This window comes from Cydia pomonella, chromosome 1 (genome assembly GCF_033807575.1).
Source record: "Cydia pomonella isolate Wapato2018A chromosome 1, ilCydPomo1, whole genome shotgun sequence".
In the NCBI taxonomy this organism is placed as follows: domain Eukaryota; kingdom Metazoa; phylum Arthropoda; class Insecta; order Lepidoptera; family Tortricidae; genus Cydia; species Cydia pomonella.
Window position 1 is genome coordinate 39678317 of NC_084703.1, and position 17278 is coordinate 39695594.

The 17278-nt window shown below is 36.2% G+C and overlaps 1 protein-coding gene across 2 annotated transcripts in view; it reads right to left on the reverse strand.

Moving 5' to 3' along the window:
* LOC133523091 (nose resistant to fluoxetine protein 6-like) overlaps positions 1–14426 on the reverse strand; it is a 63237-nt gene extending 48811 nt beyond the window's left edge. Inside the window, exons 1-2 of one of the 2 annotated variants that reach the window (XM_061858610.1) lie at positions 13575–14426; positions 2600–2928 (exon numbers count right to left, since the gene is read on the reverse strand). In XM_061858610.1, coding sequence (XP_061714594.1) covers positions 2600–2861 — 262 coding nt within the window. In that variant the 5' untranslated portion in view covers positions 2862–2928; positions 13575–14426. Of the gene's footprint in view, positions 1–2599; positions 3193–13574 lie in introns of those variants that run through there. The other variant, XM_061858601.1, reaches the window with a different exon arrangement.
* Positions 14427–17278: the final 2852 nt, after the last annotated feature.

Genomic DNA, 17278 nt, shown 5'->3' on the forward strand with positions numbered 1-17278 from the left:
TCTAATATTTGACAAACGGTAAGCCAAACTTAGGCTATTTACAGTAATAATATATGCTCATGTATGGAGGCTATATCCGTCTTATAAGTTAAGGTCAGTACCCCTAGTGTAACTAAATTCGATTTTGAAACTTGACGTACGCGTTTGCGTTTAGTCTCATTTTGTATTGGATTTAGGAAGAGCGCGCCAAGCGGGACGTTTTGGAACCTCAAAATCCTATACAAAATGAGACTTAACGCAAACGCGTTCGTCACGTTATGATGTCGATCAAAGTTACACTAGGGGTACAGGTACAAAAGATGGTGGCTGTATACTCGTAAAAATATACGTATAGAATTCGACCAAGTTAAGTTGGCAGCGATTTTAATAGGCGTTGTAGAAGTTTGACGTTTAAAATAACACTTGCGCAGTCTGGACTATAAAATCTCTGCCATCCTAGAGCCTAAAAAAACTAAAATAAATATAAAAACTATATAAGTTATGTTTTTAAAAATATAATTTATCATCATGTATTGTATCTATTAGATTAATAGTAATGTTACGCATAAGTGGTATATTTTTTGGAACTTTTTCTTCTATGAGGGTTGAGAGGGTTCGTATCGAGAAGAATATATTTTTAGCAAGGGACTTTAAACTGCATTGTGAAATATAAATAACACGTGTTGGCAAAAATAGATTATCTTACTATTAACTTTTGCTGTACAATGCTCAATGTCCAACCTAAAAATCTACGCGTACGAAGTTGCGGGCAACAGCTAGTTTATTATATCTTAAATATGCCAGTTGAGGCATAAACTATTAAGTTTCTGTTGGGAGTCTAGTACCCGCCAACAAAGGCTTCGTAAAGACTTTGTTGGCGAGTAGTAGGTACCTAATTATAATAGTTATAGCTAACGTATAAAGGGGTAAACCGTGGCCATAAGTTTCCAAGCATTTGGTAAGCTGCAAAAGTTAGCACCTAAGTACTTATCTATGTAATGGTTTTGTCAGAATTGCTGAGCGATATTCTAAGTAGTACTGCAACCCCTAAATCATAGCTTGTACTATTTTATCTAATGTGTCGATTAGTGATGGGGATTTTTTATCCGGATCCAATTAGGTAGGATGGATCCAGATCAGACATATCTTCAGTACGATTTTGAGACAGAATATAAATTATTTTTGGTGGTTCGTGTATTTTAAGAATGGTTTTGAACACGTGTTGAACTATGTACGAATTCAGGGATCTTTAATAACAAAACAGCATGTTGGCTTGCCATGGAGTATGATATCTATCCGTACGTATGTTATGATTGTACAGCTAGCAGACTTCATCTATACTCTGTATCTTTAGGTATTTAAATAAAAGTTAACAAACAATTTGTACATTTTCTGATAGTCATAATATACAATTTATTAGTTAACCAACCAAATATAAAACCGCCTGGGTTTGTCACTGAACGACCTGACTTTAACCTACATTATTCGAATATGTAATATTTTCATCTACCCTCAACTGGCTTAAGGAGCCACTGGAGAGTAGATTTTATTTAAATACCTAAAGATACAAAGTTTATCTACAGTAGTATTAACAGTCGTAACGTCAGGCCAGCACAGACTTCGGATCTGACACCCAGTTCATTATATTTGCTTACATGACAAATGAGTCGTGTGTCAGCATGTTCGATGGCACCGATCCTTCAGCTGACCCAGTTGCTCAGCGATTCGCCGGCTGCGGGCTTTCGTGGTTTTTGTTTGATTACAATTATGTAACCTTCCACAAAGAAACACTACATGCATATCGCGATTATAAAACAAGTCAATTAATCTACGCCGACTCTATTACTATTCAGCGTACGCGTAGAAAAAAATTGGGTCATGCTCATCGAAATACTCATAAAACGTGATGCAATGCGTCCTTCAAATTGGAAATGATTGTGACAGATTAATTTGCTCGATTACTCACTTTTCATCTTTTTTCAAGGGCTATTCAAGCCACTCTTTAATTCCCACCAGTGTGACATCAAATTTAAACTTACATTATGTAACTAATTTCGAACACACATTCTAATTGCGGGCATCGGCACTTTTTTTAACATTATTAACTGACTGTTGAAGGACATTCTGCCAGTTAATAGTGAAAACGATGGTGTATGGAAATGTAATTTATGGACACTTCGGCTACAGCATACCCAGGACTGAAATTGAAGATCGCATCGAAATATAAATAGTTTTAATTGGAAGAAATCCGGCACTGTAGCAACACAAATTTTAAAATGCTATTTTCATAATTATTTGATTTAGTGACCGTGAAAATATAAAAATAAATGACGATTACAGATAATTCCGCATTTTTCGCATGGCAGGCAGTAAAATCACACCTGAATGCCTTCGCTTCGAGCTTCCGTATGTTATTACAGAACAGAGACGTTATTGGAACAAAAATGGGGGTGTATTCAGAGACGGAAAATACAATGCCAATATTCTTGCAATACATTCATATTGCGATATTGAATCTCGTCATTTTATGCAAACGGGCCGCGCTGATATTGGGCTCACATTGGTATTACAGTGCACGTTTTCGGAGAATAGCCGATCTATAGTTTACATGTGTACTCACTTTTAGAAGCCCACACTTTGCCATCATTTAAAGCCGCAAAATAGGTCTTGAGGTCATCCTTGCACTGCGGAGGCAGGGCGATGCCTTCTTTGTCTACGTACGCCGGCCAGTCGTGGTGGTCCATCAGAGTCCGGAGCCACGCTACCCGGGACTGTCCCCTGGCCACCTCCGTGATGTTCACGTTTGCACCCACCACACTCACAAGCACTAGAATCGTCACGATTATCATTGTCCTAGTTGCACCATAAAATTTAAGGCACATCCTGGTGATATCAGTATTTGAGCATCATCCACTCCACGGTCAACTGCAATCTTGGACAAGTAATGAACTGAAAAAAGAAAAAAAACACATTCAAAATCTATTAAGAAATAATACTAAAAAGTCGTGACAGCAGTGGTTCTGCATATCAAGTAGAATCGCTTTCAGATTTTGCTATAACTTTGACATGATAAAATTATACTTGTTATGCCTATGCTATGCATGCCTATGTAGACCCAGTCATGCCCAGTACTATTAATATTTTGGTTGCACTGACTGTGTAATCTCAGCACTTAATACTTATGTGAGCCTACCATAAACAGTAAAACCAGGGGGGGAAACAAGTTTCTATGGAGGGCGGGGGTCATCTCTGCAGTTTTTACAAAAACCCGTAGTCGGATCAAAGTTTTTCAGACGTATTAGCCTATTGTTTTTGCCGAGACACTTAAGTAAATAACAGGACACACTGGATAGGACATATTACCTAAGATTAGATTTTTTTACTAGGTATAGTATTTATTTAGATATAGATAGATACTCGTAAAATTATTGTACTGCTTTGCCACTCGTTTCCTAGAAGTCATTGAGACGAACTGTCGAAGAAAAAACGGAACACCATTATACAAAATGTGAAGGCAATACCATAGCTACAAAATAACGTAGAGCATTGTCCCTACTACTACCACACAGTATTCGAATGAACGGGTTAACCGTACATTAGGTCAATATGGCAATTTACAACACTGCAGTAAATTAAGTTTAAGTCAACAATAACGCGGTTTTTGTTAATATTTCAATAAAAAAATATGTATTAAAAGATTAATCATCTAATTGTTAACATTTCAATAAATTTGGCATACTACTGGATTAAACACAACTTACTCGTAAATGATATAAAATGATTGAAAATACATATTTGATAGATACTTAGGTACCAACTTGCCTGTCTACCTACTTACTTTGTAGGGTTTTTATCATCTATCATACTTTCACCAAATAATAATTACAAACTCTGTCTAGTGATCAGCAGATTTTCAACAGAGAATTATCTTTAATAGCAAGCAATTTTTTAGTTGAGATTAATGACCGTGCGACACCGTTGGCGATGGAAATTACGTACGCTGTGAAGATATTCACAATACACGAGACAATGGCCAATGGGTACATAATGGACCCTGACTTCACCTTTGTGCCAGGAGCCTTGATTAATGATGACGCAGTCACGGGTGATGTTAAGCTATTACATGAGATTGTTTTACTTTTAACGACGAAGATAGAAGGGATAACAGAATGCGTATATTACAGGTTTTTAATAGGGGATAGTTATTACGCAAAACTCTGCGTAGACGGCGCTACTAGCACAAGCTGAGGCCCCGACCACGAAACACGAAAATCGAAGTTTCGTTATTTGCCTCTATCACTCTTGCATATTCGATAGAGAGGCAGATAACCAATTTACGATTTTTGCGTTTCGCGGTAAACTCTCTGTAAACAAACCGCCTTGATGCATCAAAGTCTTAGTGAAAACTTGTCAAAAAACTGTTTAAGGCATAGTATGTATAAGTTAATCTACGGTTTACATTATGTGCTAGTGCTGCACTCTGGCGGCAGAACATTGCAGTAATACACACTATTTCAAGCGAGCGAATGGAATGCGAAACGCACATAAAATATTGCACGGGAAATTCCTTGTTATAATATTGTAATTATGAGAAAGTAATGTCTGTCTCTCTGTTGCCTCTTCACGATTAAACCGCTGAACCGATTTAGATGAAATTTGGCATGGAGATAGTTTGAGGCCCGGGAAAGGACATAGAATAGTATTTTCAGAATTATGTACGAGTGTGTAACGCGACGTCTTATATAACATTTAGCGCCTAGCAAGCGTCTTATACCGGGTGTTTCCTGTAACAGGAGCAATGAATTAAACTGTAGGCTGTACTCCTCAAACTGACCAACATTTGTTCAACAACTTTGAAAAATAACTTATGTTTTGTTTTTTATTACACATTTAAGTTAATTCTAAGACACAATGTATTTTGTTATGTTTAAAGCGAGACAAGCAACGTCAAACACACTGATGTCAGCGTACATTGAAAATAATGTCAAATTTGTATGAAAAGTTAAAATCTAAAGATTTCTTATTTTTTAAAAATTGTTAATCAAAAGTTATATATTTTTTTTATTTATTTATTTATTAAAGTTCTAAACATTAAATTAATCGCAGAGTTTCTTATTTCTTAACTGCTAAGCCAAAGATGGCTTGTTTACAGCCAGAGTTCGGACTAATGCACTAAGAATTTAGTTATGTTATAATATTGTACACATGTTACATTAATATTATTCTAATGTTATCCTTTATAAAATATGTTCATGGTTATTAGATGATAACAAGTATTTTTTTATATCTTTAGTTGATTCAGGATTGGTTAGGTATAAATCTTGTAAATGTTTCGGAAGGCTGTTTAGTGTTTTTGGAAGCAAGTAATAGTTGGTTCTCATACCGTACACATTTTTTACTGTTGGTAATATAAATCGATGTGAGTTAGGTAAACCTCTTAGCCTATTGTTACGATGGTATTCCTTTAGATCGGATACATCCTTGCAATCTTCTTTAAGCATTGTTAACTTGACTAAGTTTTGTACGGGAAGCACATTACAAAATTGAAAAAGGTGGGGATAGCCATCACTATTATTTATTTGTATGTTTTTGAACACAATGGTTTTCAACAGTGTTTTCTGTAGATTGTATATTTTAGCAATATTAGTTTTGTATGACCTTCCGTAGCTATTCAGCCCATATCGTATTACCGATTCAGCCAGAGAGAGGTATAACATTCGTAGGGTGTTGTATGGTATCTTATGTCTTAAAATTGTTAGCCTTCCTATGACAGATCTTAGTTTATTGCATACGTATTCAGTATGCGGTTTCCAATTGAACCTATAGTCAATTAGTAAGCCAATGTACATATGTTCTTTCACAAAATCTATAGTAGGGCAGTCGCAGTTTATTTGTTGTATGTGTAGGCAACTGTGTGCGTGTGCCTTAATTACTGGAGCGTAGGAAAGTTTGTTATGTGAAGAACGTATGTGCATGGCCTTCGTTTTGTCCGCATTGAGGATTAGGCCAACATCGTGTGACCATTTACAAATGGTGTCAAATATATTTTGAATTTTTTGTAAGGCAGTCTTAAGATCCCTATCCGCAACAACTATGCAAGTGTCATCGTTTTAGGAGTACAATATATGGTTTAATTATTTGCTCGTGTTACAGGAAACACCCGGTATATCATGAGATTGAGGAGTAGGTTTGACTGTTAGATTCTATAAAATTATTATAACATCTTGCTCTACATTTTTCTAATCGGCAACTCTTCGGTAACTTAATCGTAATCAAAAATTAAAATGATCCTTTATTAAGCTGATTGGTATTCAAAGAAGCCTTCTACATTTCGTTGGTTAACAATTGTGTGAATTGAAAACACTAATTTTGCAATCCTAATTCGATTCTTTTTATATTATTATATGATACATGTAGGTACGTAATAATAATTGACGAAATCGTTTGTTTAATGTAATCATTTATTCAATCAATCAGCCATTTCAATTTTAACTTAATAGGATGATTTAAGTTTTACGGTTAGTTTCATGCAACCGAAGATAATAAAATAATGTAAATCAAAAAATATTATATGTATCTACTTCATTATATGTTGTCACCCTTTGGTCGGCAAGTTTCAGAATAGACCCTTAAACACGTAGAATAATAAATAAGTTAACAAAAATGTAATAGGATACTGAAGCGTATGGCAGCCGCCCAACTCGCCCAAGCAATTAAGCGCCACTGAAGACCGGCTTTTTAATATAAACACCGCTCCACCCTGAATACGGGCACAGATTCCATTTTATACGATGCGTCGCACGTGCGTTAAACAAAAACATATTTTGGTATAATTGGGCATTTATTACTCTGCATTTAACATTATTTATATTACTTAATTTATAAAATGTATGACCTTGTGTGAGTTGTATCGTGATTGTATTGTGGACACGCTATATGAAATGTATACACTGTATACAATTCATACTACTAGAGTACCTTACCCACTATCCAAGAGTAGCGTATCTATTCTAATAGTCCCATTAAGTAGTCTGTGATTCATGGTCGATGCGAAAACAAGCTAGCTGTTGTACTCGATTCCCCCTTTATTATTAACCCGTGGTACAAAAGAAGAATACTGGAACTTTAAGCTTTTGTGATACGGTTTGTCTTTACCCAGGCGGAAAATAGCGCAGAGTAAAACGAAACAAACGCAGACCATGTACTACCAGGCAAGTGCTAAGTATGTAGATATTCTTCATGCCTTACATCATAGGTCAACCTATTGTAGGTAACGTATCTCTATGCCTGCACGAACGATTGTACTAATGTATAATTAAAAATTGTGTTATGTTTTGTTCTATTGGAGCCACACCACACTAGCTTCTTCTGAGCGTCGGCGTCTAGACTTTAGTCAGCGCTATAGAAAATGGCGTCAATGTGCACTTGCGCAGTTGCGCCAACGTTACGTCGAGCAGCGCAGCAGCCATAGCGTTGAGTAGACGCTGACGCTCGAGGGACGATAGAGTGAGGTGGCCCTTAACATTAAGGTTTCACACGATGCGAAATGACATTTTTGTACTAATATACTTAGTTATACCGCAACCACGTCATTTATCATAACCGCAACGGGGTCAGAAACAGGGTACCTAAGTTACACCCGCGCACTGGTGTCGAAACGTGACGTGTGTGAGGTAACGTTGGATAAGCCGCAGTTAGGGTGCGGGGCTACCGTCGCTGTCTTTGAAGGGGTACTTGGTATTTACATTCAAACAAGTGTACGTGCAATAGTTTCCTTACCGATGACATATAATTATGTGTTCAAAAACAAATCATTTCAAACAAATTATAAAGTATTAGGTAAATATTACAATGAACGTAAGAGACATTTCTTGTGATATTTAGATACCGATTTACCTCTGAAGACTGGTAAATAGAATTTAAGTATGGCTCATGATTTCATTTTCTTTATGCTGTTAGTATGTATGTTAACATTATGTACTTAATAATGAACCTCCAGGTCTATGATTCTTAAGTCTGTTGAGTACGCTACATTGTACTTCAAATCCATTTGTATATGTGATTGTTTGTTTTCTAAATAAATAATATATATATATATATATAAAAGCTATCACTATTTTAAAGAAAATTCGTAATTATAATTGTAAATATGAGTCTGAATGTAATACGGTGCCAAGAAGCAAAAAGCCCCAGATTTGCCCTTTGCAGCCCTTTGCAGTTAAAATTGGGATGAATAAAACATTAATCCGAATAGCCGCTTAGGCAGAACTACTACCCTCCCACTCTGTGATACTAAAAGTACTTATACATACGTGTATAAGTTCTAACACAGTTAATATTTCTGACAAAAGCCACTTTCGAGAGAAAAAAATGTTCGAACGCATACGAAATTAAGTTCAAGTAAACTACAATCTTAGTAAAACTATATTGGTGACGGATAACGTTTATTCAAACAAAAATGTTACTTTTGACACTGACATATCCGATCAATATCGTATCTAGACCTAATATTTAACGTATCTTAAAGTTTGAACTGGGCGGTAAGTAAGTAGTGATCGATTTTCTGGCATATAATTATGTTTATATTAGTAAAATACTACCCATCCATATCTTTTACGAAATTACCATGCACGTCAAAACTAAATAAATATGAGTTCATATTTGCACCGTCATGGCGGTCCTGATTGTGCAATTTGGCTGCGAAACCAGTTGCGGTCGAGCGCGCTGGCGTATGACCCGGATCGTGGTTCGGTCTATCAGTATCGAAATAATTGACCGGGTAGCTCCGCGTTTTCCACTTTACAACGTATGTAACTATTTCCCCTATCCTGTTTTAACTTAACAGACAATTGGGAAAGTTTTCACCTGCCACTAGTACTAGTACTAAACTGAAACAAGCTGATATGTATTTAAACATGTTTTTTTCTTTCATTTTACTATAGAGACTGTTCATAATAATGTTTTCGATTGCAAGTGTGAGTTAAATTAACATTATTATCTCTGACCATCGAACCGAACTTAGTAACGTTTATAATTGGCATATACATTTTGATATATAAACAAAATATTTTAAGCTTTATTGGTAGCTTGCTTATATTTTGGTCTCTCTAATATATGATTCAACTGAATACATTATTAGGGTACCTGTACCTACATCAAAGAAGGCCTGGTTCTTAAGCTTGCCAGCTTTCGAGATGTGTGGGGGGGGACACCATGCACTTCGCACGATCCCATAGCATAAAAATCATTTATTTATTTATTTTAGTTATAAATAAATGTGCTTAAAGCGTAGTTAAAAAGTAAAGTTCAATCTAAAGATATAATAAACACAGGACGGTATAGAGGCGGTGGAAGAGATGATTAAATTCTTGGGATATTTTACTAAGAACCAACTAAATTAAGTCGCGACCATAAATCTGGTAAGCGCTTTAGTTATCTCCATCGCACAGCGTACAGTGTCCTCACAGCAAGCGGTAACGATAATGAGCTGCCAGTAAGTGGCGAGAAAAACCATTACCAAGTAAAATCTACCCCATACCGGACCCGTCAGTCGCGTTAATCTACTGTTAAGAAATAAAACGAACGGAATAGGCCCAGAGACAAACAAAGCGCTTCATTATTACCGCTTGAATAAATAAACGTGAAATCGGTGCGTTTGGACCGGCACATCCATCATTAGTATTGTGAAAATGGAGAACAACTCGTAGTCGCATGCCGTAGGGAAATAAGGTTATGTATGTCATACGAGCTAGGGCTCTAACATGTTGGGCCCAATTTATCCTAACATGAATTCTGTATAGCATATAAATATTCTCTCACTTTTGTCTGCCGAGAATAACAACTTTGTAAAGGCCGTCAACAAGTGCCAAAGTAGGCAAATATGTATGTATTGCTAAATATTTCATAAGCCTTAAAAACTTTCCGCATTGACTCCCTTGTTCTTTGACGAAACTGCGATACAGATTTCCCCAGGCATGTATAAATTTATCAAAGGAGCGTAAGAATGACAGATAAGTACATACGTATTAAAAACAAAACTCAAGAGTCAGTCGTGAAATTGTAATGTCTCAAAGTGATAGATTTAATCATTTGTTGGATATTGTATGATGCCTCGCGCTGCCGTGGAACGTGGGGATTGAAGTCGTAAAACAGGGCGCGGGCGCCTAGCGTGCCCTCGTGTCCTTGGCGAGGGCCGGAGGTAGTAGAGGCGTTAACTCGTGATCTAAAGACATGGCCCGCTGACTCTACGCCCGGGTACGTTCATTACTTACCTTGTAGAGACACCATTTGACACTTTTAGTTCTTGTTAGTTAACAACTGTGCAGCTAGTGAGAAGTAAGAACTATACGAGTATGCCAGAAAAAACGTAATGTTCTATCTCTTTTGTGCTATAAAAACTGGGAAACTGCATGTTACGAATAATGAAGGGTTCCGTAGCCAAATGGCAAAAAACGGAACCCTTATGGATTCGTCATGTCCGTCTATCTGTCCGTTCATGTCACAGCCACTTTTTTCCGAAACTATAAGAACTATACTGTTCAAACTTGGTAAGTAGATGAATTCTATGAACCGCTTAAGATTTTCACATAAAAATAGAAAAAAAAAAAACAATAAATTTTGGGGGTTCGCCATACTTAGAACTGAAACTCAAAAAAAAAATTGTCATCAAATCCATACGTGTGGGGTATCTACGTATGGATAGGTCTTCAAAAATTATATTGAGGTTTATAATATCATTTTTTTCTAAACTGAATTGATACTGAAACTGAAAATTGGTTTGAACGAGATCTAGTAAGTAGTTTATTTTAATCGTCACGTCATAAATGGTACGGAACCCTTCATGGGCGAGTCCGACTCGCACTTGGCCGTTTTATTTATGTGTATATGAAAAAAACTGTACAATGACTCCACTAAGCAAAAAAATCCTCCCCACTTTTCATATAAGGAAGTAAGATTTTTTCTCCCCTGTCGGGGCAATAATATTTAAATCCATGACAAATTACATTACTCTAGCTAAACCACGGATGGACGAACTGATAGTTGACGGATTTGATGAAACTATAAAAGTTCATTTCTTACTACGGTACCCTAAAAATGAGATGGCGCAACTCGGCATCCTCACGGAGGTAAAATTAACAAACGGTGAAAGTTGACAATGCGGGTCCCCGGGCCTCCGTTAGAGATGACTCCGTCTCGATTTTCTATCGGCCGTCTAAATGTCAACACCTACTCTAACCCGTGACTTATGATGAAACCAGTTACCGTCCCGTAAATTCATTTGCGGACATTACCGCAACACATCATCCAATCAAAACAACAATTAATTTCGCAGTGAATTAAATTTTTCAAAATGGCTCTTTTGTGAAACTTACCAATTTGAGATATTGAAAGATAACCAAGTTTTACCAATAAGTAACTAACAATAGGCTTAAAAATTATAGAGCTTAAATATTCTTAAAATGCACGGCGGCGCCAATGTTTTTACGCTCATAACTGAATGTGTCAAGTAGTGTAAGTACTAAGGATTTGCAAACCGGACCCATGTAATACTGGACTTGGTTCGATTATCGTTTATCGATAAACAACGGCTATGGTCCCAAAGATCGTTCCCAAACTTTGCATCAATAACTGTGCAGTATACCTACTCGTAAGTAGTTAAGTTACGCTAATTATTCGGTCAAGCCCAATTTCATTTCAGATTTATTGTCAATTTTGCTTTATTTTATTTTGCACCTTTAGGTAAGTACATTTAGTTTAGTAGTTCACATATTTATAAATGCCTCTAAAATGATGAAATTACTTATATATACAGATTCCCTTATTTGAACTAAGCTTCAATGAAAAGTCTACAAAATATACGATCCGCATTCGTAATATATATGTAGATACCTACACTAAACTCCCACAAGACTTCCAGTTGTCATTGCTTTATCACAAGAAAATGGCGAAATCTACTATCACCGCTTTTAAAGAGTAAAGCCCTAGATAAATATTTACAATACTTACTTTATACAAAAAGGGAATATTTACATAGATTTTTGTTAAAAATATGTTTAGTTTCATTATCCTCCTGACGGGGGTGACGAGATAGAGTGGGGGCCTATGTAGTACTCGTATGTACTACGTGTAGGACACTGATCGTCAGGAGGTTATTGTGTTATTTTTTTAGGTATTTCCGTCCAACATATTTAAGTAATTACTCGAGCATTCACAGTTACCCATTAAAGTTACTGTAAACTTTCCAGTCTGAAATATCAATATTTTCGTTAGTTCACGTTTAAAAAGATTCATTAGAAAAGAGATTAATGTTTCATAGAAACATGAATAAGGAGCTCATCGGCAAAGAGCTTGAAAAGTTACACCTTTTAGGGATTACAAGGGTGACCTAATACATTTAGTGATTGTCGATCTGACCCGCACTAACCTGAGCTGCAAAACAATGTACTCTGCAATAGTAAAGTAACGGCGTGTTTCTAAAGGCACTGTTTAAAGCAAAGCTGAAAGTATCGCAGATAAATGCGCGACCAGCGGAAAGTGTTTTCAACGTTTTTCCACTTTCCTCGCGCTGGCGTTGCTCCGTCAGCCGATCAAAATGGAGCGGTTACTGCAGAACCGGTCTTTTATACTATTTTACGCAACTAATCGACGCATGCAATATCGTTGCCTGAATTCCGATGCGATTATTACTTCAGCTATGATTGCGAGAACTAAGTACCTATATAGGATTCGCTGTGACAGGTAAACTGAAAGCACCTTACTTAACTCTAATGCAATACGGTTTTTTTAGCAGCGCTGTGTTATAAATTTACGCACAAATAATGACTCACATAGGTAAAGTAACCCGTGCTTAGATTAATATAATTGAAACATAGTTAGTTATGTAACTGTGAACAAACAGTTGTCAACTGTGATATCGTTACGAGTATAGTCAAACGCGGGCTTTTGTAAAGCGCGGTGTTTGTAACTGACCTACTTATATTATTTCCAATACCTACCCTACCTAGTTTTATATGCTGACTTGACATTAGGTATCTTATGGTTTATATAATTTAAATTAGAATTTGACCTACCTATACTTACAAGTATCATGTACTTCTACAATGATGACAATAGGTTAGATATAATAGTCTTAAGTGTAGAATGTGTGAGCAGTAACATTATCTTTATTATTTTGACTCGTAAAATTACTACGGCATCAAAAAAGGTATCTTACTACAAACTTAGTATATAATTACTAGAATTCGTAAATTAATTACACTCATTTCAGTATCTAGGTACAGTCAGCATCAAAAGTAGCGGATCAAACAAGGTGTCAAAAGTATCTACCATTCTGTAACAGCTTAACAAAATGTGGTGGATCTATATGTATAACAATTGAGACGTTAAAAGATATACTTTTCAACGTAACTTTTAGAGATTTATCTATATTTGGAAAAGTTATCCGGAATATCAGATACTTTACATACAAACAATACCGCCGCCGCATCTTATTATAACATTCGTTAAAAATCATTAGAAAGCTACATATATAAATACGACAAATGTTGTTATTACTACAAGCTTAGCAAAACTTTTTATAGTACGAGTATACAAACCTTTGAAGAACTAATATTTCGAATATCTTAGGAGATATATTCAAAGTCACACCACTTGCGTTTTCCACTGGCTTTGACAGCTGTTTATTTAAAAAGTCTGCTAATAACACAATGCCAGATGAAGTCGATGTAACAATTCCCGTAGAGCGGCCGAGTCGAGTGCTAGAGACCGGCGCGTGCGCGTGCTGCGGCTAGCCCTGCGGATACTGCCACCACCACCACCGCTCGATCCCCCGACGGCAAATTATGAAAGTAGCTATGCTACATCACAATTTACCTACTTCACTATTACCCAATCTAAGCAAGTTCATCTCATCTCTATTTCCTTGAAGAACTTTATTTGTGCTAGTGTCACCAAAACACTTACAAAATAGGCGCCCGAAAGAAACGTCACCCTTTATTTGCAATTAAATTAATTGAACGACGCAAAAGTTTCATTAACGGGGAGAGTCTTACCCCTCTGGAATAACAAAGAAGCGTGATGATGACTCGAAGTCCAATATTCGGCGAGACCAGACAAATTACAGGCCCTTAGTATTCCCGGCGGGCCGTTGCGAGCAGAGCCGCATTACTGCTTGTATATTAGACAGGACATCACTCATGCAACATCTACAAGCCTCCCCATATTTTATTATCGAAAACCAACTCAATTCTTGTATTTTATGAGGCGTGATTTATAGACGGAGCCATTTCTATAAATTTGGATGACGGAAAATGTAATTTATCATAAGATCCGAATATGATAATTTATTGATAAGTCTAATTTGGAACACTACCTGCCTATAACAGGTAATATAAAAAAAACCGACTAAGGACCGACCGACCAACTATGTATAAGGTTTCTTAGTTATCCGTCCGTTTCTTTTTGTACTATGGACATAATAAGCAGAAGGGTGTAATGTACAACGTTGCAGCATTTAGGCACATCCTCTGAAGCAAGGATGAATTGTGAATATTGTGAAACGCCTTAGTCGATCTTGTTGATATTTATTCATTTAAAATGAGCACCTAGTTTTAAATTAATTTATGATTTAGAGAGCGAATTTGAAGTAGCGATATCAATATTAATATGACTATGACTGGTATAATTAATTATTTTGTCTACACACAAAAATAATGTAACTAATGTAAGCCCCCTCTGCAGAGCGTGCATAGAGGCAGACGAGACAGCCGCCCACGTCATTCTTGAATGCCCTGGGCATTCAAGAATGACGTTGGCAGAGTACCGGGCACAATACCTCGGTTCTCCGGGGTCTCTCCCAGAAGTCGTCGGCAACATCAAGGGTCTGCTAGGCTTCTTGGTAGAGTTGGGTTGGCAAGAGTAGTGCCGACAACCCACCACCCAAAATAGGCGCGAATTACGACGTCGAGTTGCGGAAACCAAGCCCGAGAATACCAATACCAATACCAAATGTAACATATGAGAACAAAAAAGTAAAGACCTTTTTGGAAGCTTTTGTAAAATATTGGGCAATAATTATGATGACAATAAATAATATCTTTTTTTAGGTTCTTCTTTAATATTTCTTTTGCACAATGCACGGTAAAATAATTTATTACGACACAAAGAAATGAAAAATGAAAATAATTATCTTCCAATTATGGAAGAGAATTATTTTTAAATTGCATTAATGAATTGCATTAGCTCACAAAACAATTCATTAATTGCGAGGTAGTTTATTGGTTCTTTCTCACAAACGAATTCAAAGCAATAATGACACTTACACTGCGTTTTAAGCATACACCGTCGAAAAATACATTTTCGTCGATTATGTTTACCGTTATGTTACGAATTATTAATAAAAATATTTAATAGCAAATGAGAGATAAACAATGAGTCATTCAAGTGTGCATTCACGTTTTATTATATTAAAGTGACATTGTTGACATGAAATATCATGTAGGTACGTAATAAATAGCAACTACTATCTTTTAGTTGTATAAAAACTCCTTTATTTAGAATAAAATACTTTTCTTTAAATGTAGTTTGTTGCAAAAGTAACATTCATTTAATCTAATTATTTAGCTAAGATTGCGGTGTGCCGTGTAATAATAATAGACTGTACGACCTTATAAACAATATGACAAGTATTTAACAAATTTCACTAGTCATATCCATATTAATATTGAGATCGCTACTTCAAATCCGCTCTCTATTTATGATTTGCTTTCATTTGTACCCATGGTTCAAAAATCGGAGGGAGAGTTTTAAATTTCGCAGCAATTGTTTCCCTCAATATTTACTTTACTAAACTATTCATTTTCACCACTCCAGCTCGTAAAGACTGAAAGTTGCATTTTATCCACAAGAGTGGCAAAGTAATTGAAGACAAATTTTGAGTTGCGTCGTCATGTTGGCTAGTAGAATTGAGTTTTAAAAGATGATTATGAATTAATTAAATTTTTAACAGCGTTCATTTGAATGCGATCTGTGAAAAACAAGGCGCACCGCGCGAAACGTGCGACGGAAGATTTGACAATCGGGCGGGTTTTGATGTTTTTCCTCAATAACTCTGAAAGTATAACTTCTGATTAAAATTTCGCTAGTCGAATCCCTCGGCTATATCACTAGCTATTTTATACTGAAATTAGATATACTGTTATGGAATGCAGGATAATGATATACAATTGAAAATAAATGAAAATTAGACATGTTTTCATTATATTTTTCTATCAAACCAACTTTAACCTTTTACCCCCTTATTCATAAACTTGTCCTAAAGTTACGATGCACGTGAATAAGGGGGTTAAGGTTTTTCTTAAAGTCTGCCCTTGGAAATATAGTCTAGTTTCAGTATAAATTTCAATACTTTTGTCCTTCATTAAAATGTAAAAAAAATAAATAATAATAATAACTGCAATTTTGCGGGAGCTCCCTCTTAACCGTCGTGACTTGAAACTCTCACTAATCCAGAATATTGAACCTACCTTCCGGTGGATTTAGCAAGGTTTTGCATTGTATACTTTATTTCAACTGTCACTTAAAATAAGTCTTCACATGTAAGGCTTAAGAACAAGGAAAACCCTTGATGTAGCCCTCTTTCCTTAGTTACGCTTCCGAATAGGTATGTCATTCTGAGGATTTCGCAAATCCCGTAGCAACACAATCCTTATTTTAACAGTTCCAAGGCTATTTGTGGTACCCAATGGAGGCTCAGGTGCGCCCGTTTTTCAGCCCCTGATAAAAACGGTAGATTTTACAGCGGAATGTGCAGTGCATTTCATACAATTTGTTTTGTGAAAATTCAGTTCTAAGTTACTATGGGATTATTAGGGCTATGAGATAAGATATGCTGATTGAATTAATTGGGAATACTAATAATGTTATTTTATTGATTATATAGTTCGTGTCATCCACGATAACGCGCAGATTTGTCAAATCTAACCTTTAATAACATGACAATAAGAGTCAAGGCACGCGTCGTCGTGAATGGCGCGATCTATACTTTGTGATGCCTCTGATCGGAGTATTGCACCTCAAGAACAAACAGTATAAAGTACAGCCGTTTTTTTAATTATTTTCTGTATCGGAATTGATTTCCTTTATTTCACATATTTTCCACTATCAATGATTCCTAATAAGGCCGAGGCCAAGGTGTACCGTTCTGGACGTTTGCGCCAAACGTAGAGTCCCTTTTGACACTTTAATCAAAATTTAAGGGGTACAACGAGCGGATGCTGCCCTAACTCGTGTCATGAGACAC